Source organism: Chelonoidis abingdonii, chromosome 6, assembly GCF_003597395.2.
Source record: "Chelonoidis abingdonii isolate Lonesome George chromosome 6, CheloAbing_2.0, whole genome shotgun sequence".
Taxonomy (NCBI): domain Eukaryota; kingdom Metazoa; phylum Chordata; order Testudines; family Testudinidae; genus Chelonoidis; species Chelonoidis abingdonii.
The window spans coordinates 62211555-62236431 of record NC_133774.1 but is presented as its reverse complement, the minus strand read 5'-3'; the positions used below and the strand labels follow the sequence as shown (position 1 = coordinate 62236431).

General features: G+C 36.9%; 1 protein-coding gene across 8 annotated transcripts in view; it reads left to right on the top strand.

Moving 5' to 3' along the window:
• The window catches only part of MCTP1 (multiple C2 and transmembrane domain containing 1), a 505482-nt gene that overhangs the window by 349356 nt on the left and 131249 nt on the right, over positions 1–24877 (top strand). For all 8 annotated transcript variants that reach the window (XR_012656107.1, XR_012656106.1, XR_012656105.1 and 5 more), the window contains one exon: positions 14525–14644. Coding sequence is in view for 5 of the 8 variants with exons in the window: in XM_075067094.1 (XP_074923195.1) it covers positions 14525–14644 (120 nt within the window). In the remaining 3 variants the exon portion in view is untranslated. The remainder of the gene's footprint in view (positions 1–14524; positions 14645–24877) is intronic.

Below are 24877 nucleotides of genomic sequence, written 5' to 3'. Positions count from 1 at the left end.
CAGTGGCAGCTTTGTGGCGATTTGAAGGTTGTTGCTCTCTTGCTTGGTCTGCAGACTGGATACACAAAGTACTGCTGTTTTCTCTGCGAATGGGATAGTCGTGCAAGAGATTCCCACTACATAAAGAAAGATTGGCCACTCCAACAGTCATTGGAGCCTGGGAGGAAAAGTGTTCAGCATCCACCACTTGTTGAATCAAGGAAGATTTTGTTACCACCCTTACACATCAAGCTGGGTCTGATGAAGAACTTTGTCAAGGCCATTGATAAAACACAAGCAGCTTTCAAGTACCTCTGTGGAAAATTTCCAAGGTTAAGTGAAGCTAAGATAAAGGAAGGTGTCTTTGTTGGTCCTCAGATTCGTGAACTTCTTCGAGATGATGCATTTGACCATGCACTGCGTGGCAAGGAAAAGACGGCATGGAAAGCCTTCCAGTTAGTGGCAATAAATTTTCTCGGAAACAACAAGGCAGACAACTACAGGTTGTTGGTGGAAAACCTCCTCAAGGCATACAAAAGCCTTGGTTGCAACATGTCACTAAAGATACATTTTTTGCACTCTCATCTAGATTTTTTTCCACCGAACTGCGGAGCAGTGAGCGACGAGCACGGCGAGCGATTTCACCAGGACATTGCAACAATGGAGAAACGCTATCAGGGCAAATGGAGCCCATCAATGCTTGCAGACTATTGCTGGACAGTGACAAGAGATGCTCCATTTAATGAATACAAGAGACAAGCCAAGAAGCGCCGAGTAGACACTGAATAGGACTAAACTATGTACATAATAGTTTTTTGCCTTTTGTTTCATAATAAATTTTATTTATATAACCCTTTTGCTGATTTTTAAAGTGTTACATAAACAGGACAGGTGAAATATTATCATGTAAAGCAACCATAAACACATGAAAAGACCTAGGTTTACAATTTATGATTAAAACACTACTATCTACACAATATACATAGACATAAAATGTAAAAACTTAAATATCTTAGAAACAGTAGCCAATCAGTTGTTTTTATTGTCATATTTGAATTCAGCACATCAAAATACATAATAAATACTACATTTTACCTCTGAAGCAGACGACTTCTCAAAAATTGTAGACCAGTGTAATTAGAGTTAGAAGAAGACTTTGAACATTCCTATGCTCAAGTATGGCTAAACATGTCAGGAATGCAACAGTATAAATAAATAAAGTGTAATGTAGCTGAAACTGAACTATTAAAAGGTGAGCTGGATTCTGCAAAGTGTCATATACTTGGAGCACAAAGCCACACCTGTCTCCCTGAGAGCTAATGTAGCAAAGAAAGCTGACTGTAAAGAGGGAGCCAGCTTAGATTGCAGCACTTGATGGCTGGAAAAATGACTATAAAAACAATGGGAAATCTGCCCGTGCACACCTGTCTTTTCTATACTTGATTTAATTTAATTCATGTAAAAACACATTGATAAGTTTCATTATGAAGAAACAATTGGAATGGCAAGATTATTATTTTGTAATTGTACAAAGATACAGGATTTTTCTGCAGTACCTTAAGTGCTTGAACAAAAACAGTGGGAAGCAGTTTCCAGCTTTATTTCACTCTTCCTGCTATGATCATCAGTTTTCATTTCTGCTTCTTTGATGTAATATACTGAGGAAAACAAGCCCAACAAAACAAAGAGAGTCCGTCTCAGTGACCAGCATTTACCAATAAACTATTGCTGGTCTCTTTCAAAGAGTTTTCCTGCTGTGTTTGTGGCATGAATGGAGAGAGAATTTATTTCTCAGTACAATGGGTAGGACTATAGATAGGCTGATGAGAGCGAACATTAACAAACTGAAATGAAAATATGTAAAATCTCATGCCAAAATTAAGTTAGTCAGCATGATTATAATACAACTATATTTTTACTTTCGTGACATTCTGTTTTCTTCCAAATTCTCTCCTCCCCAGTTTGCCTGACTCCACAGAGCTTTCTGCCTGTTTTGTTCACTCATGGTTGTTCTCCATCTTTGCTTTCCATTTGGTCCCCACCTGTCATAAATTTTTATAGCATCCACTTCTTGTGATCATGTCTTAACTATCCCTGAAATTTCATGTTCTTCCTTTAGTTATAAGCCAAAAGCAGACACTTTATTGCCGTCTACTTGGTTTTGCTTAGTAAACCCCTTCTATTTTGTCTGCACATAATACTTCCATTATCCGATGGACGTATTTCATTTCAGAAGTCCAGGTGCTTCTCATCTCCAGCTTTCTCAGTAAGCCCCCAGTTATGTGGGCACTGATGCAGCCTTTTCACAAGAGATAAATGTGTCACAGCCATCATCAAATGTATGTAACTGGAATAGTCCCCCTCCTCAGGTATACAAGGCCCAATTCTCCATTGCTTGCTAATCCTCATCAGTTCAGAATGTGACACTCTCTCTAGTCACAAGAAGTGCCATTGGGTTCCTGATGATATAGAGCTTAACACTCGGATGCAACTGTTCTGACCTTAATACAATCTAAGAAGAGAGGAGTGTAAGTTGTGTCATACACCCTCTGCCACTCCCAGCCCACCCCAATCCTGGGACCAGCCTTCTCTAATTTATACCCATAACAGGCTGACTTGCCTTACGGGTTGGATAGCTGGGGTAAAGCTGCTGTGATTGCAGAATGAGCCCTAGCTGAGAGGAATCAGGTGATTCCAGTATAAAAGTAGTAGGAAACTGCACTGAAGGGGGGAAGCCCAGGACACCAGAGCTATGTCTGTAGACACAGCAGGAAGTAAGAATGCTCTTGCAGGGCCTTGAATGAGTATGGGTAGGGTACCAGCTGAGACAGTCTGAGGAGAAGAGCAAACTCCAAGCAGGAGGAGCTGGGAAGCAGAAAGACAGTCCCTCGGAGGAGGGGCTGTGTCCAGCTGAAACTTGGGATAAAGACTGTGTGAGTATGTCTTTGTTATTTTGGCCTGCCAGGAGAGAAATACTGAACTAGGATTTGGGTCCAGAGGGCCAGTATGTATTGGAGGACTCAACAAATTTAACCCCCACAAGGGGATTGTTTGAACTACCTTGGAACCAGGTGAGTTCTTAAGGTGCCTGAAAAGGGAGAAAATAGAGGCAGGCTGCATATAGTCTGATCCTAGACTCGGGATGCACAGGAGGCAGCTGACCCTATTACAATACCAGCAGGAATGAACTGTGCTCTGGCCCTTCCTTTCTTGACTCTGAACACATACCCTACTTCCAAAGTGGTGTGTATGGGCTACACAGGCTGTGGATTCTCCCATTGCATAGGGCAATTTTAAGTCCCCTTCTGCTGCTGAATCTGTGTAAAGGGGACTAAGTCTAGTGAAGGCACATGGAAATAAAATTAACTCATAGTTTATACCTAATATTTTAGTTGCACTGAGCAAGTTGAAGATGTGCCCTCTGTGCCTCTGGAGTGGAAAATAAATACCAACAAAATTCTTTGTTTTTCATCCCTTTTCTGGGACGTTGTGCAGTAGTAAATGTGTTGAATGAAAAGGACATTGTTTCCACTGTTTATGTTAATAACATATATCTATATTTTGTTTATAGCACAAGTGTTTTTAATTCTACCTGAATGTACTTTAGCTTCCTCAAAAATCTGTGCATTTTCCTAAAGAAAACCAAGCTTAGAAGGAGATTAAAGAATTGTTTTGTTGCATTTTGTTTAAAGAAAGTATTGTAGAATTGTATTAGAATCATCTAGGTATCTAAAAATACCTGCCTGTCTCAGTGGCCTTGGCCTAGGGCCTTTCTTTTTACCTTTTTTCTTTTTACCACAGAATTCAGGCTGTTTGAACAGTGGGAGCTTGATTTGCTTTGCTGTCGAAACAGTATTCTCTGTTGACTTCCTATTACTGCAGCCTTTTCGATACAAGAGTGTTTAGAGGTTTGGTAAATATAGGAGAGAAATATATACCTAGTATACAAATATATAGCGCTCTCCAGAATTAAATAACTAGCAGATCAATCAAGAAAAAAAATCCTTTTTTCCCCTTAGGGATCATATAGCAAAAGTAAAATACTGTAAAGAGAAGAGAAGTCTCTTAAATCAGCCTAAGATTAATAATTGAGTTGCAAAGAGAAACATGCAGACATTGCTAGAGATGCTAACCATAACTTGTGATGTTTTTTTCCAAAACTGAGGAAAAAAAATTTGAAATCAGTGGAGAAAATTTAGAAAATTAGAAGATAGACTGGGAGATGAAGTTACAAAGGGTGGTAAGATAGCTGAAATATATTATTATTCCTTAAAATGTATTTACATGGAGTATAGCTATTTTTTTAACTAACATCAGTGGAATGACTTTCCAATTGAGACACAGGTATTAAGTATTTTGGGAGAATGAAAAGTCAACAAATCTTTAGCACTGTTTGTTTATTTAGCAGTTACTCCTAGCCAATGTTCTAGGCATCCCATAACAGTAAAATGGAGCAGGTCATCAGTTAGGAGACTGATGAAAATCATCATGGAAAGCTAGGATGCTGATCTTAAAAAATGAAAATAAATCCACATGATTCCAAATAAGTTTAAGCCAAATGAGAGTTAATGGCAGTCAGCACCTAGCAGGATGGACCTAATATTGAAAACAAAATAAAAAATTACAGGGAAATTTAAACAAATCCACATATAGTAAAATTTGAATAAAGAGATACTCTTGTGGGTTTTAAAAAAAAATTGGTTTCCTACTTGACTTCTCTTTGGGAGAAGGAGGTGGGCGGAGGAGGAAGGTTAATGATACAAAGTTTGGGGTGTGAATGAATAGCCAGATTTGGAAAAGCAGTATTTTGTAGAAACAATTAAAGTCCCCTGGAGATCAAAGTAACCAATTTGTATATACAACCAGGTACTTACATGTCCAACTGACTACCACCAACAACAAATATTTGTGGGAGCAAAACTGCAGGTTAAGTCTAATCTGAATATTTGGCCTTGAATATTTCCCAGAAGAGCTCTGTTTAAGGGCAAATCAAATCTGATCTGTGAAATTGGATTTTAGGACATATTGCATAATTTTGTATAGTCTCTTCTTAGAAAGTATCTTAGTGTACAGACCGACTGAAACAAAACTACAAAACCCACTTTCTTCTTGACCAGGTGACTTTGAATCCTAATTACTACTGCTTAAATGTCAACATTGACTGTACAACCAGCAAAGTATACATTTACCTGTTTACCAAATGCAACCACAAAATTTGCTTGTACAGCAGCTAGACTTACCTTGAACATCCTGATGCTCTGTACATTTGAATGGAAATTCTTTACGTTCGACCATGTGCCTTTTCTAGTAATAATAAAGGTGTTTAATAAATTTAAATTTATACAGCTGGTAACTTTTAGAAGTAGAAAATTCAATTTTTTTTCAGGGAAAAAGGAAATATCTCGGCAGATATTTCATGTATTTTTCCATATTTGGATAGTCACTGGCTATTGCAGATACAGGAAGAGAAGTTGAGCAGTATCCCTCGAGTCAAAGTGAAAGTTTCCGTAATTGTACAGTTTCTTCATTTCCTGTCTTGAAATGCCATGTAGTTTTGTTGTGTCCTTAATGATGGGTTTCGGGATAAAGGCCCACTGGGCAAAGGAGTGGGGACAGGGAGGAATTCTATGGTAGGATACAATTTGGGGCTTGGTGGAAAAGCCAGTGAAGATGAAGAGGCAAATGGAAACTGACCAGGCAGAAGGAATGGAGTAGCTAGTATGGGTGAGAAGTTACAGATCCTCTTCTAGTTGGGACTATGGTTGAGTTGAGAAAAAAAAACTTTTCTTCAACAGTCTGAAGAAGGAGCTCACCAAGATTCCTCCAATCTATATTGCTGGAATAATGGCCACAGAAGTGTAATATTGCATTTCTACAGCTTGCTCGAAGTTTTAAGTCAGCCCTCATAGTGTTTCCACACAATTACAAAAGTCTTACGAGAAAAGGGTGAACTTCACCCAACATTATGTCAAACCTTATCTACACTAAAAAGGTTTTGCTGGCTATACCAGTATAGTTGACCCAGCAAAACCCTCTGCTGTGGATGCAGTTAAATGGTATAAGAACAGTCAGATTGGTATAACTGTATCTATACTATGGCTTTTCCAAACATAGGTATATTAAGTGTAGACCAGGCCTAAGGAGTTACAACAATAAGATGAGACAAACCCAGGCCTGGACTACATACAGATGATGTACTGGCATAATTGTTTTGGTTAGACGTGTGATTGTGTAATATTAACAGGTACAATCCCTAGTGTGGGCACAGTTATACTCATATAAAAGTGCCTTATACTGATTATTCCCTTTCCATGCTGGGTTGGAGGGGAATTTAGCTATATCAGTATAGTTAAAGCAGCACAAAGTGATGCAACTTTTGTGTATAGCTAAGTTCTAAATTGGTTATATTTGCTGATCATGTATATTTAATTATTGCAGTGAGCACATAGAGATAGGTAAATAATTCAAAAGGATTTTCACCTGGGTTATTATGGGAAAAGAAACTTTAATTGTGCAGGTGCAGTAAAGCCATACACATTTAGCCATTTCCACATTCAATACCTCCTCCTATCAGTGAGAAACTACAGAAGAACCTGCTGAAATTGTAAAGCAGTAAATTCCTAAGTAAAAATATAGAGACAATGTTGTAAAATAGATTTAAGTGTTTATTAAATGTGTCTAAAATGTAAAGTGTATTGTACAGAAATGATACATTTTATATCAAGGCACTTTGAAATGAAATAGCATGTTCAGTTCTGTAATTGTGTTAAACAGTCATTGAGGAAGTTTAAGAGGCAAGAAGAATTAGATTGATCTCAAACCCTAGAAGGCATGAGCAATGAGGGAAGGCTTAAAAAGCTGCATTTTGTATAGCCTAGAGAAAAATCAGACACTTAACAGGGATATAACTGATTTATATAATGCCTTGAATCTTTTAGACAGCGATTACCCCTACATCAGTGCTGCACTGAAAACAGTAACTCTACTTAAGATGCACATGGAAAAGCAAAACAAAAACAAATTGAGTAGAGGCATTAAAAGCACTTTTTCACTTAAAAATAATTAATATATAGAATGATTTGCTAGGTAATGTTGCAGAGACAAAGACATGGGTCATTCAAGAAAAAAAATTGAGACTTTGTTGGGGAAATGGAGTACTAAAAAGGGACAAGCTTTGATGAACCTAATAGTCTTATTCTGATGCATTTCTTTGATCTAGTCACTAATGTATCTTTGTAGGGCAGTCGTTACTTGATACCAGTGTATTTGTCACAGGCAGGGTAATACCATTTTATCCTAATTGTATGTTTTGTAAATCTGAGAGAACAAATATGTATTGAACTTCAGTCCAGAATGCCAGTAGACCTGCATGTGCTAATCTTTTCAGTGAACAGGCTTAAGAATTTCTGAGCTGTATTAGTGATAGTAGCCAGGTAGAAAATCTAAAGTGAAAGAGAGAATGACCCAAGATTCAGAGTGATAGCCATGTTAGTCTGTATCAGCAAAAACAATGAGGAGTCTTTGTGGCAACATAGAGATTAACATATTTATTTGGGCATAAGCTTTCGTGGGCTAGAACCCACTCCATTGGATGCATGGAGTGAAAAATTCAGGAGAAGGCATAAATACATGAAAAGATGGGTTGTTTTTTTTCCAAGTGTGCGGTAAGTCTAACACAATAAATCAATTAACAGCAGGATACCAAGGGAGGAAAAATAACTTTTGAAGTGGTAAGAGAGTGGCCCCATTACAGACAGTTGGCAAGAAGGTGTGAGTAACAGTAGGGAGAAATTAAGTTCTGCAACTTCACGCTCGAGTCTGTTTTTGAAGTTTTTTTTGTTGAAGAATTGCCACTTTTAGGTCGGTTGTTGAGTGACCAGAGAGATTGAAGCTACTAGTTTTTGAATGTTTCTGATATCAGGACTCATAACATTCAAAAACCAGTAGGAGAACCTGCAGCATGAAGTTGCAGAACTGGAATTAATTTGCAAACTAGATACCATCAGATTAGGCCTGAATAAAGACTGGGAATGGTTGGGTCATTACAAAACCTAAACTTAATTTCCCCAATAGTAATTTCTCCCTACTGTTACTCATAACCCCATCCTTTCATGTATTTATACTTGCTCCTGTATTTTTCACTCCATGCATCTGATGAAGTGGGTTCTAGCCCATGAAAGCTTATGCCCAAATAAATTTGTTAGTCTCTAAGGTGCTACAAGGACTCCTCGTTGTTTTTAGTGAGAGAGTCAACATTTTGTGAATATTTACAGATTCCTTTGTAAATATGTCATTTTTATTTCCGCCTAACTTTTGCTATATGAAAGGCATAAGTGGTATGAATTTTACATCTGTAATTCACGTGCTGTTAATGTGATGCTTGTATTCACAGACTCTGGGGCTTGCTTTTTTTGGAATTGTCAGTATCTTCAAAGCAAAGTCATAGCACTTTCTTCTTTGACTTCTATAAAATGATATGAAATGTCAGTACAAGTTGTAAGTGGGGGGAAAAATCTAAATTTAAATAGAAATCTTTCAAGCCTCTAGTTGGCAGGTTTTATTGGTGCTGACAAACTTGTCAAGACACAGGTAACCTACATTATGTTATGATTGGATGATAGCATCATCTTTCAGGTAGTTCAGGTGAAATAAGTCCATTTAGCTATAGAGATGTTCAAAAGAAGATTGGGTGGGTTGAAACACATCAAATGAGTCACATGTAATTCTCATACTTGCTTCTTTAATAGCTGGAGTCAAACCATGCTTACATGAAAGAATTTAAATGTAATATAACTATTGACTTGTAATACAAACTATTGGCATACAAAAACTAAGACTAGAACTATCCAGTCTGCTAAGAAATGCGGACTTTGATATCAACTGTTTTTCTTTATACTGCACCAAAGTATTCTAACTAGAGAGGCAACATAATTTTTGATATCCCAAAGAGCTCATCAGGGCTGGGATTAAAATAAGAATTGACCTGAAACTTCACTTAAAGCTTGAACTGAACCTCAACTTAACGCTTCTTTAGGTTAAAATAAAAGGTTACTTAACATTTTATGAAATTATTTTTCATCTTGGAAGCCTCTGCCTTTCTTGGTTCTAGGCAGGATGAAAGGGGAAAAATCCAGATCACAGTGAAATGGAGTGTTCGGTACATTTCCACAGTACTGAAAGGCGAAAATATAGGAAATCTCACAATAGTTTGTTCCTGTAAGTGTTAATTCTTACTGTTTTTATAGCTCTTCAAAGGATTTAGAACACTCTCAGGGCTCCAAAGAGACATTTTTAAATGGGGGAAACTGAGGTAAGAGGTTAAGTGACTTATGCAAGGTCACATTGCAAATTTGAGAATGGGATGGCTCCTGATACTTTTCTTTGACTATCACACCATGCTTTCACTCTTTTCCAGGCTACTTTTGCATACTGTAGATGTAGATAGATAGGCTAAGATTCAGACCTTTTGAATTTCACCTAGACCTCATGATCAGGTAATCAACCTGAAAAAAGTAAGAGTATTTTAATATTTGCTTATGAAGCTCATTTTCTCCATGCTCATCTGAATGTGCATGTTCTGACTCAAATACAATGTTTACATTTACACTTGCAGGATGCCTGGGATCCAATGAAGTGGAAGAAAATGCTTTTTTAAAAATAAAAATATCACCGAGGGTGAGGTGGGAATTGACCACCAGAGGCAGTACTTACATTCTTTGTGGGGGCGGGGGAGTGTTTTTTTTAATAGAACAGGCAACAAACTACAGGCTAAGTTCAACTGAAACAATTATTTCAGTGTTTTACAGTGCAGAGAACATACACTATTTCATTGAAGCCTCAAAACCTACAGCATGTAGATAGAGACCCAAAGCAATACATTATTTAGGTTTTCTTTCAGTTTTTTGAGAAAACATCTAAGAGTCCAAAAACATGAGAAAAGAATAATACCCACAAGAACACTTTTAAGCTTAAAGGAGGAAGGGTGATGTTATGATTAAAGCACAGGACTTAGAGTCACAAACATAGACTCTGTTCCTGGCTGTGGCAAAGACTCCGTATGAAGTTTGGGGGTAAGTCCTTAAGGACTCAATAATGTAACCCTTACTTATGAGAGAAATACCACTTAAATCAATGAAATTTTTCATTGGAGTAGAAATTACATATATTAATGAAGATGGCATGATCATGCCTTTATCTCAGTTTTCTAATGTAATTTATCCTGAAGGACTAGCCTAGCACAGCCAACCCAGGCTTGGGGAGTACAAAGGTAGTTTACAACCACACTTGCACCTTCCCTCCCTGCACCTTCAGCTGTAGTGAAGATATATGGGCCATAGTATCTAGGACTTACTTGACTATTTCTCACAGTTTCCTTTCCTAGTGGTAAAAAGTTGGAAACGTTTAATTATGGTAAAAAATAGGGGTAATATAATAGGGGCAGGTTTAGGTGCCAAATAGGTAAATACTCAAAGGCTTGGGTGCAAATGTGGATTCAGTTAAAAAAGGAAATGAAATTAGAAGGGAGTAGATAAAGACATCTGAAATAATTGTTCTGTAGGATATGGCCTTTCCACATTGGCAGAAAGCTTTCTTTTTACTTCTGTCTGAAGAGAGAGTCAAATAGAGAATCTCATCTCTTAATTAGAAAGAAAAATACTCATCAAACACACCTCATCACTGGAAAGCTAATGATCCACAGCTGCTAGCCTGAAAGGGCAGGCTTTTTTTTTTTTTCCTGAACAGTAGGAAGTGTTAATCATTTTGGATGAGATTTCTTTTAAAAATACTATAGTTTGCAAAAGAATAGGATATTCAATATTCCAACTTAAATTATTTTTTGAAGTGTGGTACATTAGGGTAGTATCACGTGTCTCATTGAATAATCATTTTATGCATATATATCTCACTAAGGGTATCAGCTGATGTGATGTTGTAAATGACCGGTTCATGCCTATGCTCTTGAAATCTTTGTCTGCAGGGAGAAAGGAAGGAAAAAATCTTCCTGTGTAGTATCTTATGCAGAAAATGGCAGCTATATTAAACTGTAACCTTTGGGACACCCACTCCTCCTTTAAAATAGTTGGCTTGTTTCAGTAGTAATGAAGATCCTTTTTTTTTTCTTTTTAGCTTGAGAGGGCCCATTATTTCTTTAAAAGAGATCATAGCAGATATAGTCCATGTTCAATTGGATGTTTTACAGGTATGGGTAGAGCCCAGGAACCTTTCATCCTTCTTCCTTTTCTTTTCCACCTGTTTCATTCTCATATCATCTGTACTTGTTTATGGAGCAATATGTAGTTTCTCTTCCCTTCCATGGATGAAATGAAATTAAAGGAATAGATTCATATACGCTGCTTTTTGTTTTTTAAATAGTTGTAAGATGCCTTGTCTGTGGGAACTGAAAAATATCCCTAATTTTTTTTCATCATTTTGCCCTGGATATTCATGTATGTTAGTCTCTTTCTAATATTATGAGTTTTTAGTTTGTTACGTGTCTTATTTATTGTGCATTTTTCTAATGGCGGGGGGTGGAGGGGGAGATAGTGAAACAGATTGAGCTGCAGTCCTATCACTATGCTGATTTCCCATAGCTATTCATTTCATTTTCATAGCAAATGTGGTGTCCTTGTTTTAGTAGTGTCTGACTGAGACAGGTGTTTCAATGAGAAAATTGGTTGAAGCTCATTCCAGACAAGATGGAAGTAATGCTGGTAGATCAGGAAAATCATCTAGATGACATGGCAATGTATATCAACTCTGTATATTGTTAAAGGTTCCTAGCCTAAGAGTCCTTTGTTTTCATGCATGGATTCAGAGTTTGCAGCAGTAACCAATAATGCTTTCTTTCATTTGAATCGAATTAGGAGCTTACACTCTTTCCCTCCAGATATGGGCTTTGCCGTAGTTAACTATGTCTGTCTTCTTACTAGAGAGCATTATTATACTGAACTCTGCTTGGGACTACCCTTGAAGACCAGGAGCACGTTACAACTGTATTCCTTAGACGGAGCTGGTCACCAATTTGTTTCAGGGTGTTTGTTTTTATTCTACAAAGCCATCTGCAGTTGGGTCTTTCTTTAGAAATTACTTCTCTCCATCTACTGGTCACCAGCTTTAAAATTAAGGCTAGGGACATCTGCAGGCAGGGGCATTTCACAACAGGCAGTCTCTGGAATTTGTTTTCCCCTTTCTGTCTGAGTTTACTTCCAGAGCTCCTATCGAAGCCTCCAAAAATGATTAGAGGTATGGAACAGCTTCCATATGAAAAGAGATTCATAAGATTGAGACTTCTCAACGTGGAAAAGAGGGGACTAAGGTGTGGTATGATAGAGGTCTATAAAATCATGACTGGTGTGGAGAAAGTAAATAAGGAAGTGATTATTTGGTGGTCTCTAGTGACAAGAGCTAGAGACCACAAAATAAAATAAATAAGCAGCAGGTTTAAAACAAACAAAAGGAAGTATTTTTTCACACAATGCACAGTCAGCCTATGGAACTCCTTGCCAGAGGATATTGTGAAGGCCAAGACTATAACAGGGATCAAAAAAGAACTAGATAAGTTGAGGGAGGATAGGTCCATCAATGGTTATTATCCAGGATGGGCAGGGATGGTGTCTCTAGCCTCTGTTTGCCAGAAGATGGGAACAAGTGATGGGATGGATCACTTGATGAATACCTGTTCTGTTAATTCCCTCTGGGGCACCTGGCATTGGCCATTGTTGGAAGACAGAATACTTGGCTAGATGGACCTTTGGGCTGACCCAGTATGGCCGCTCTTATGTTCTTACCTATTCACTCAAGCCTTTTTCTGAGTGAATAGAGGTGAGTTTCTTTTCTGAGCTGGAGATTTCTGTTTTAAGCTGACTTGAGTTGATCTTGCTAAATCACACTCCTGTAAATGTTCCTCTCAAACTATATGTTAGTAAATCCTTAGAAGAATTCTCTCATAAGTAATTCTTACAGATCTCTGGAATTCTCTTAAAACTTGTTTCTTACTCAACGCTTCTTCTAATAGGTTTCCTTTTAAACTAAATAACCTGAACAACATACAGATTTCCCAAATGCAGTAAGGAGTATCAAAAATGCCAGTACCCCTTTAATTGTGTGATATCACAGAACACCTTTCCATTGCAAAAAATGTAATAGCTATCAAGCTTGTCCTGCAGTCTCCCAAGACATTCATATACAGGCCATTTGGTGGCTGTAGCACGGAAGAAGGCAAGTTAATTGATCTGGTACTGTGGATTTCTAAAAATGTAGGTTTTTACACTGGTATTTGCATTAGTCTTTTATGATCCAGTGTTCTCTTTTGGCGCGCTCTATTAAACATAATTCACAATTTTAAGGGATTATTAAAATCCCTTTTTAGTTCTTGATCAAACCAAAATGCCCCCAAAATATAGGGATAGAAAAAAGAGCCATTTCTTAGTTTGTTAGTACAGCAGTTCTCAACCTGTGCGTCAGGGCCCCAAAGTGGTTCGTGACTCAATTTTAATGGGGTCACCAGGACTGGTATTAGACTTGCTGGTCCCCAGGGCTGAAGCCTGAGCCTTACCGCCTGGGACCAAATCAAAGCCAGAGGGCTTCAGCCCTGGGTGGCAGGGCTCAGGTTACAGACCCCTCGCCTGAGGTAGAAGCCCTTGGGCTTTGACTTTGGTCCACCTGCATGGGGCGGGGCTTGGGCAGCCTCAGGCTTCGATCCCCCCTCCGGGGGTCATATAGTAATTGTTGTCAGAAGGGGTTCATGGTGCAATGACATTTGAGAACCTCTGGTCTAGTAGCTTTGTTTTGGTTTGGGTTTGCCGTAGTTCTGGTACACTGCACTTGATTAATTTTAGAAAGCAGAAGAAATGTAAGGAAGTGCAAGGCTTGATTATAGTATTTGGAAGAAAAGCACGTAGTGTTACCAATACATGATGCTGAAGACTGGGGGCAGGTTCAGCAATAGTATTGTTTACCATAGTATTTTCAGATATCATTTTTGTCACGTGAGAGGAAATCAAGCAAGTAATTTTAGATTGTTTAATTCTAGAGTTTTTTTAAAATGTTAGTTGTGAAAGCTGAAAGTCTATTACAAGAAGAGAAAAATCTCAACAAATATGTATACAAGTGTCATTTTGTTCACCTTTTCTTTAGTATTTTTAGCTGAAAGCTGTGCCCCAAGAAGACTCTCTCTCTTAATAAACCCTCGGATTTTTTTTTTAAGTTAAACAAAATCTTTACTAAAGTATTTCTGATCCTTTAAACATTGTTATTGCTGTTTATTCAAATGTTTTCACATTTTTGGAATGTTTTGTATTTTCTTTTGTATATGTTTAGTTTCATGCTTTATCTCAGAGGTTTGTCATGTCACCCCTGATGTTTCAGAAGTGTAGCGGCTTTCAAACTGGTGGTTTCAGTTGCGCATTCAGCCACATTAACCAATCATTCCTGGTCTCCGTTCAGAAAGAAAGAGTGTTGTTTTGTTTAGATTTGTTTAATGTTTACTGCTCCTTACTTTGAATAAATTCAGAGTTTAATCATTTATTTCTCCTCTATCTTTTAGCTTTTTCTTTTTGTGGTTTGGAACTTTGAGCTCTACATGATTCCGCTTGTTTTTTTGTTGCTGTTGGCATGGAACTATTTCTTGATCCTATCAGGGAAAGATAACACGCAACATGATACAGTAAGTATTTACTTTTTTAAGCAAATACTTGTACTTGTTTTTTTAACTTACACTAAGACATGATTTTAAAACTGAGTTTGTTTCAGAAACTGAATTTCTCTAGTTAAATACAAAGTCCTTTCAAAAACATTTCAGTTCTTGCTGCTTGATGGACAGTTCTTCCTAGCCGTGATTGAACTTTTTTTCCAGCTGTTCAGTAAATGTTTCTACTTTTGTTTAAACTAATTTTAAAAATGCATTAGAACACGCGCCGTCTTCAAAGCTGGTGTGTATGTTTGGTTATTTTACTGGTTAGGAAAGGGCAAACAAGTCTTGTGAAAACTGGTGTGTGTGTGTGTAGCCCTGTTGAAAGCTTATAAAAACTATAGTCTGACTTTTTTTTAGTTACTGAAATTAAAAAATGCTGATTCTTTCAAAATTCCTCTCTTCCACTAAGAACTGCAGACTTGTCAGATGGCTTTCAAGATAGGTCACAAATCTTTATGTGATGGTCTTAGATGAGCTTATTAACACGTATCGTGGAAATTTTACAAATTACTAAATTACTACACAATGAAAAAAATAACTGATTAGTGAAGCAATGTGCTTTGTTGGATAGAGAATGTCCTGGAAATTGGAAGATCTGGGTTCTGTTTCTGGCTCTTGCAGTGACTTGTTGTGTGCCCTCAGTCAAGTCACTTAGTACTTATCTGTAAACTAAGCATATCCCCCACCTTTGTAAATTGCTTTGAGATTGTCAAGCTAAAGGTTCTGTAAATTATAAGAGCAAAGTTTAGTTATTATTAATTAGTGTTTTTAAATGCTCGACTCCCAGCACATGAATTTATACTCATTAATAAAGAACTGTTCTTTAAACTTGTCTAATATGAATGAAAAATAATCAGACACATTGGGAATCTTGAAAGGAGAACTTTGCAAGGGATTCTTTGCAATTTTTAATACCCCTACACATGCCAATCTCAATTGTCTAACCAACTAAAGCATAAGAGACTGTACTCTGCTGCTGATCAATGAAATAATTTGCTGAGTCGATATCTGGATATGAGAGATGAACCAACCTTAAGTCATCCTTCTTAGAATATTTTTACAGCGCAGGAATCATTTTCTCTGCCCTCATAAGTGCCAACCCTTTTGTAGCACATTGGTGCTTATTCTGTTGTGACATAATCCTTTCTTTTCTTGTCAGATGATCTGAAGAATTTTGTTACAACTCAAGTCACACCCAGATCATTTGTGTGTGAGCTAGGTTAACCTGTCACATAGTCTGGCTTTTGATAAATTGTAAACACAATGAGTTTGGGAGGTTAAATTCTAGTTCCTACATCATTCTTTGGCATATGATACTGGTCAGTTTCTGCTCAGAAGACCCACAGATTAGTATATACAAACATTGCAAACCTGCTGCGAACTAAAATGCCAAGAGGGTAGGCAGGCTAATATGTCCAATCATAAATGGAGGCTGACTCGCTTCCATTTCATGCACACATACACAACACCTTTATGGTTGCTGGTTCACTTGAGAGTACTGCCTATCTTGTCATTGTCTCCAACTCTACCCTCTGCTTCCCCTAACACCTTGTTTCATTACTTTCCTATCACATAGCAGTGGTCAGTTATCACAGAGTTGCTATGTTCCAACACTGAAGAAGAGCTTCAGCGGACAGGGCTGGAGCTAGATGTTTTAGTGTTTTTGGCAAAATTACATATACACACCCCAATTTTAATTCATTATCACCTACCCTAAACTCCATCTGATTTGCATAGGTTTTCTTTAATAATTATTTTCCCACTAACCCCCACAAAAGTGCCCTTGTATCCTTTGTTCTTGTTCTCCAGATGATCACACTGCTTGCATCCCTCCTCTTTTCCTGTGATGAAAGATAGGGGAGGCAGGGCTTCAGCTTTTTCCTTGAGTCTTGCATGGTAGCAGATTGACAATTTTACTTTAGGAGTCCTGAGCACTTCTCCAGGTGCAGGAGTCCAGAGCAGAAAAGTAATCTTGGTGGGACTGAGTGTGCAGAGAAGACAACAAAGGATCCCAGAGTAAAGTTGGCAGCAGGAGAAGTAGCCTGCTGGAAAATTGGAACTGCTTCCCCGTTATATGGACTCCTGTCTGAAGGGCACTGTCACTCTGGGGGCCTATCACTGGTTACTCAGTGGCCAAAGGCCCATTTGCTTCATAGATTCTCTAATCAGGACTCTCATCCCCTGTCCAGGTGCTCTACAGTGACTACTCCATGTTTATGCCCTACGAGCAGCTCATGCTACCCTAGGGTCACTGCAGCAGACAGACAGCCCCCTGGTTGCCCCATTGGCCTCCACTGGCTGTGTCACCAACACCTGTGCCAACTTTGGCTAGGTTTGTCCTCCATGGTGGCACTTACCACTGTCCTGCCCAATGGCAATGATCACTCTGACATTTTCATCTAACCTCAGAAGCTGCCACCAACATACAGCAAGTGAGACCAAAGCAAAAATGCATCAGGAAAGGAGAAAGACTCGGGGAAGAAGAACTGTCCGCACTCAGAATCAAGGATTCATAGCAGTAGCAACACTTCTTTGACCCCACCAGTAGGACAGCCATACTCCTGTGTTTACTCAGTGTAGTGGGCTGAGGCTGCTGTGGAGCCTCCAAAGAGCAAGGAACTTTTTTCCAAAAGAATACGCACAATTGCACCACCACAAATTCAGCATGTTAGGTAGCCACCTTTGCGACCCACAGCTAAGGTTAGCCCTATCACTGTAGAGCTTCCACAAATTTAAAGAAACATTACGTTCTCCCATCTTTCTAAACAATCTTTCCACTTTTTAAACAATCCTGTTTAACTATTGTTAAGCAGTCTTTAACACTACACACATTTTTGCACCATTTTGATCCGCATAAAGAAGAATGAATATTAAAGAAGTTATAGATGCAGATGAATCACATGAGCTTCACCATTTGTTCAGGTCATCTGCTTTAAGGAGGATTTTGTCCAGCTGATTCACTTGAATTAATAAAAATGAAAGGTGTAGACTTCTGTTCATTTGCTTTAGGTCTCATCTAAATGTGACTGTTTCCCTTTGCTGAGGCTGTGGTCCGAGTACTAGTGGTACTAGGTTCTCACAGCAATACGTGTGGTTCAAAGTAAGTAAACTTTTTACATCCTGTCATGACAATTGTAAAGTATCACAGAAAGAATCACTTTCTTTTAACACTGAATTAGGAACTTGAGTAGCATAAGTAAAATAGTATTATCCTTAGTGCTTTTTTTTCTCTCTTTCACTGCAAAGGTTCTGTCTGAAACCTTTCCTAGCTGCCTCTTCCTTGTTTTCTTGCTTTATTTAAAGAAACACTACACATAGGCTCACATTTTCTCCTGTCAATAAGCAAGCCTTTGAATATCTCCCCCACTAAAATCATTTCTTTTCAACTTTGCAATTCTCCTCCTAGAACATCTTTATGGAAATGAACGCACACACAAGATGAAGGCTCACTGTTAGAAAACCAGAAAGAGACTGGACAAAAGAGAAGAAATACTTTTGTCAGGTTATTTTTAAATTGCAAAAGATTTTGTAATGGAAGCAGAATGAAAAGGAGCCCAGGTGGCAACATTAAAGAATGAATGATGTTGAATCTTGGGACAGTATGAAACAAAGTGGTATCTATTTCTGGTACACTTTCTACCCTGCTGTCCACTCCTCCTAGTCAGCTTCACTGAATCTGTATTTTTGGAAGCAATACTTCCTGTCAGTCAATCTTTGATAGGAAGTGTTACCAGCTCAGGTAGTTCATGTCAAGTGCCTTGTGGCTGAGGGGTGAAAACATTATCTAAAGTTGTAAGTATTTTTATTATGCTTATTGCCACCAGGTGGCCAATATGAGAATAGCTATTTACTGTAAGAAACCCTAAGACTATAGTGAGCATGCTCCAGGGGGTTGAGGGTGGGTGCAAGGAAGTTTTTTCCAAGTTGCAGCCTGATTAATTTTCTCTGTGGAACTTTACTGCAATAAAAGATCTCCTTTTTCACTTCTAATCTGTTTTGGGCCTCCATATACTACGTACAGAATAGCAGACCATGACACAATGACAGACCACTTGGCCTATTGAAGGAGAACAAACAGAGAGAGGGAAAGCAAAGAACTGATATTTTTACTGCCTGGCAAACAGGCAACATATCTAGTGGTTTTCTTTATTGTGCTTTAGAAACATTATCTAATTTAATTCTCACAACAAACCTATGAAGATGATAAATAGTGTTGTCTCTATTAATACATGGAGAAACACTGGGGTTATGTTGTTTGTTCCAGGTATCATCGAGAGTTGCTGATAGTTCTGGGATTAGCACTTGAGAGTTCATTACTTCATTAGGAAAAGCTGCCTTGTATTTAAAAAAGCATAAATGGTAGTGGTAGCCAGAGAATAAAAATCTTCAGGTTCACATATAAATACATATATATAAACTAGCGTTTGTTTTGTAATCCCATAAAGGTAAGGGAAATGCAGAGTTGCTTTCACTGTACAATGCTGTTTAGGATTGCACAGCAACAGTTGTGCACCATATTCACCAAACAGTAGCTTGCTATCTCACAATACAATGCTCTATTTCTCCTGTATACAGTAAGATGGGCTGCAACGCTAATCCTGACATTGATTCTGCTTGAGACACATGGCATTCTAAACTCTTTCATCAGTGCAAGAAAGTACACAAAGGTTATTTCACAAAATTAGTCTTCTATAACTTGGTTGCTGACTTCTACAAAAATACAACCTGTTCTCAGCTTATACTCTCAACAGCACAGTGATTGGGTAAAAAAAGTTTTTATAGATGGGTCACAACCTGTATACTCACTTTGGGCTCCTTCAGAACACAGAGACCACAGGTAGCATGAGAACCTTTCTGCTGAGAACCATTCCTCTTTTTATTTATTCCTTAGATACTACATATCTAAGGAATAAATAAGTAAACTATCTTACCCAACCAGACCAGGGGACAGGGGTTCATTTTAATAAATCACAACTGAAACATGAAAATGTCAGCTTAATCAAGCATTTAAATTTTATTAATCAAGCCTAATTTTTATGAATGCAAATAATCACAGAAGCTGGACAAATTTATTCTAGATTGCATCAGAAACATAATTTTAATATTTAATGGCCTGATGAATTTAAATGGAGAATTATCTTTATGAAACAGACTCTTCATAATCTTCTATTAAATGAGAAATGAAAAAATCAACATAAATCTTACATAAACATTATTTAACTAAATGTTGGTACTATAAATATTACAAATATACTATGCAGTAATTTAGCAATCACACAGTACGCTACATAAAGGAAAAAAATAGGTTGGTTATGCAGCATTTCTCTCCTACAGTGATGAGGAATGTATTATTAAAGTTGGCTATTCATGCCACTATAGTTAAGAAGGCTGTCTAAGCTTCCATTATAATTCTCTGCCTTCTGGGTTTTATATTGTATCTCTGCCACAGAAACTCACTAACAGGACATACAAGGTCTCAGCCCAATAGCACTTTTTTAAAAACTTCTCTAACCCTAGCTTACTTTCAGTTGCTTTTGCTTACAGAAAGGGAAACAAATCCCAGAAATGTTCATTTTAGAAAGATTTTTACTCTTTTTTTTCTCAAAACAGAGTCATTTTTAAAGTGAAACTTTTTTTCCCCTGAAGCCTTAGGCTATTGGATGGAAAATGCATAGGCATTCTTTTGTACAGAATTTTTTAATAATTTTTTTTCATTTGTGTCCAGACTTATGTAACTACTGGATTGGCATAATACTGTAGCAGCTCCAACATGTCTTGGTCAATATTCTTTAAACTAAGAACAATTTAGTGTTGGAGTAAAAAATCCCATTGTATGAGGTTATTTTTAAGCATATGGATGTTAATTCAGACTAGATCTCAGTAATTTTCAAGTTGTTTTCCAAAATTAGTGTGTTTCTCCAAATATATAATAACCTAAAAAGAGTTGTCATAATCACCTGGGCTAATGTTACAATGACATGTATAATATAGATATACAATTCCACATATGTGACAAGGCAAAAATGCTGCTCCAACTTTAAGTATCCTAACTTTTGGCACCACTCAGAAACTCAGTTATTTAAGCAAATGTACATGTTGTGGTGTAAGTATATATGTAGATGAGTGGTGTTTTGTCCTCCTGGAATCCTAGTGCTAGCTGAAAAGTTACTGATCAAATTTAAGACAAACAATTACATTTTAATTCTGTTGACAAGAAATATAATAAACTACTTTATTGTCAATGTTTCGTTCAAACTCCGTGGTGACAAAATATTTTAAAATGTTATTGTTTAAAAGTTTGTTGTGTAGTAAATTAACAACTTGTATTTAGCCAAATGTAGAATATTTTTTCTGCTTCACTGGTTTAAAAAATATCATAAAGCCAGACAGATCAGATTTTGTCTACAAGACAAATATACAGTACATTCTGAAGCCTTTAGATGGAGACATACTTCAAATAAAAAACTAGTATTCTGTTCACAATGCTTTGTGTAAATATCATCTAGAATTCCTGAAAGCATTGAGATCCAAATATTTAAAGAAATGCATTGAAAAACTACTTCTGATGCCATATTTTATATGAAAATTGTTTAGTCTTAATTACTTAGCAGCTAAATAGTGGGTGCATCTTAGGCTGTCATCAAGCAAAAAGTTATATGTTCTTGTGTAATAAAGTATATTGCAGAGAAACTTCTTATACTGCAAGTAAAAATTCCTTTGTTGATGTGACCAGACTGTATGTAATCAGTGGCATGCATCAAAAGGCATCTGATAGCCACGTTAAAGTCACATTTCCTATTAAGCATCAGACTAAATTACATCATGAGCACTTCCCAGAATGAGCCACAGAAATGTATTCTGTAAGAAGAAATAATTGTATCTGTAAAAATCAGGAAGTCTTTTAGCAGTAAAGTACTAATGCTTTTCTTTTTAGTCTCCTCTTTTGTACTGCAATATATTCTGTCTTACTGGCAAGCTTATCACACTAATTATTATTACGTCTAGTAGTTCAGTTATCTTGATGACTCCTGTAGATGAAATACTTCAAGGTCAAATCTTTAATGGTATGAATCAAACTCAGGCGCTACCATAAGTTCAATTGTATTTCAGATATACTACATTGTTAAATTAAAATTCGTTAGTGAGTTTTATTGTCTTTATAAATATAATATAAAATAGATGGATATTTTAATTAAGCTAGGCCTTTTGAAAAATTCCTCCTCAACAACCCTGTGAGAAAAGCAGATGTCTTTTTGTGACTATGACCACATAAACACAGTAATAACAAGCTTATTGACTGTGAACGTTTTCAGTTTGACCTCAGGTACTTTCAAGATGCCTGAAATAGCCTGAACAATTTTGGGAATCCTTCTCAATTCATACACATTCAATAATTGTATATTACGTTTACACAGAAGTGTTGTAAATCCATTGACATACCAACACATGTTGTAGTCAGTTTACACGGAGACAAAATTATCTAAATGAACTCCAGACTGTGCTGAAGAATACAAGCTAACCAGCTGAAGGGTGGAAATGTTCATTTGGGACCCAATCCTGTTTTCTTTAATTTCAATGGGAGCAGGAGCAGGCTCCTGATTTGTGATAGGTTATATCAAAATATTAGTGTCTGCAGGCATCTGGACATTTTAACAAAATAAATTAGAATATTACATTTTTCATTTGAAACTATTGTTTTAAAGCCTAATCCACTGAGGTGCTGAGCAAATGAGAGGTGCTGAACACTTGAACTACCAGTTCAGGGCACCTCCCTACTCCTTTTTAGGAATTGCTGAGCACTTCACAGGATTCGGCCTTTAAATTATTTTAAGATTTCATTCATTCAACACATCTGGATGACTATGGTGGTTCTTCCTTTTGAATTCTCTTACATTGCGTATTAGAGTAAAAGAGTATCGTGGAACTACTCACTTGGAAATTTATCAAAGTACCCCTTTACCCACACAGTTGTTTCCATTGGAATAGCTATAGAAAAATTGGTGGTAGAAGAATGTACTTAATTACTGTGCATTTGCTGTGATTATGTAGTAACTTTTCTTCTAGAACCTGCAGGAGTGTTTTAAAGTAAGAAACAATTTTATTAGCATTATACATGCAGTTAATATACTTCCTTTGTGTGAAAATTTTTAATTTCAATAGATTTTTTTAAGGATCTTTGGAATTGAGTTATTCTTCACTCTTATTCTGACCTAAAATGGTTATAAATAACTGGAATCTGACTATACTACTATTTTATTGATGTTGCTATTAGATGTTACATTGAACAGTCTCACTACTCCCAAATCCCATCTTTTAATGAATTAATAATAAATAGCTTGATTTTTTTAAAACTCTAGAAGAGGAATAACTAAAAGAAATAATTAATTGCCAACTAAATTCTACATATACATGCTAGTCCAATTTTCTTCTCTTGCAAAGCATAAAGAGGGTAGTGAAGCTTCTTCTGTATATTTCTGAATGTAACTAACTTACTGTATAAAGTGGCTTCTGTTGCAAGTGCTCCAGCAACACAGTGTGAATTATGCAGCATTTGCAGACAGAATTCTGTTACATTGTAGAAAGTGGGAATGGAGCAAGAGTGATCTCCTATCATTATATACAAATTATTCTACGTGTTTTTTTCTGTAAAGTATTTGCTGTGCAAAACTATTTAGTACAGGAAGGGATTTGTTTTGCAACATTTTAATATCATCTGCTTAGTGTTTGGCCATAAAGTAGCTGATATTCCATATTTAAGGCCTTCTACATGTGTTTTTTAAAATGTCATCTGTATTAGTCTTATATTCAAGGAACAGTATTAAGAATCAGGTTCTTTCAGGACCTTCTACCAGTGTGTGGCATATAAGGCTGTGACAAGTGACATTACAGAAGGTCATGTCACTTTTAACTGCTTGCATTAGATCCTTCTGATTTCCCCAGTGCCCTTCCTTTGTTTGATTAATACTACCTTGATTTCAAGCAAGGTATTGGAAAGCATAATTTAGAGTGAGTATTCTAGGGCTGATCTAAGATTTTTTTTCTTAGAACTTTTTATAAAATAACTGATATTTTGTTAACTGATATGTTTTTCCCTTTAATATTTTTTCTCATTGAAAAAGCATGATATTGTTATAGATGTCTGAATTAATGTACTGTGTTGCTGAAGACCAAAGTAGCACCTATAAGGTTTATTTGAAAAGCAGCCAGCTAGAGTCAAAGGAAAAAATCCTTTTTCTTACTGTTGGTTTGATCCTAAGTATGGTGTTAAACTCAAAAGCTGGAATCTGTTGAATTTGCATTTGCTGTAATGATCTTATAAATCCTTGCTTTATGTGCCTATGTAAATAGGTTGTTCTTAAATGTATTTTAAAAAAAGACTTCAGCTTGCAGATTCTTTCTGTATCATGTGGTTATAAGGATTCTGTTTTCATTGTTTCAATTTTGGGTAGCAACCAGTCTTAAGAAACTTGAGGATCTGAATTCCTTCTGATCCACTGTATCATTGTAGTGATATGCTTTCGCTCTGCATCTTTTTTTCTAACTCTTCTTTCAAAGTTTCATTATGAGTGAAAACATGGGTCAATGCTTCATATGCCATAAAGAATAATTTATGCTGCCCAGAGATGGAAGTACTTTTATTATGTTTTATTTTGATACAATAACTGAGTTAAATCATTTTTCATTTCCAGACAATTTGACACTCCTAAAGCTTAGTTTAATTGATAATGTGACTAACACGGAATGAGAAAATAGGATGGCATAACATGGAGGAAGGGGGAAAATCATCTGGCTAAACAACAGGAGTTGGGAACTGGAGATCTGGGTTCGATTTTTGGCTGTCACAGACTTTTTGTATGACTTTGGGCAAGTCAAACTTCTCAGCTATAATAATAATAATAATACTCTATAGGTCATAGCAGTATTATGAGGCTTAGTTTAGGAATGTCTGTAATTCTGTTTTAGATCCTTGGATGAAAATCACAGTACAAGTGTGAAATATTATCCTGATTATTTAGAATAAGAGTGCTTGTGATCTAAACAAAGTGTCATTATTTGCAATGAAACAGCTAAGGTGGTGTCAGCATTTCCATTGTAAACCCTGATTTGTAGAGGTTTACAGTTCAGTTAAATGACTCCATGCAACCTTGGGCCTTGGTTTAATTAAACTGAATATATATCATATTTTTAGTATACTAGTGGAACTTT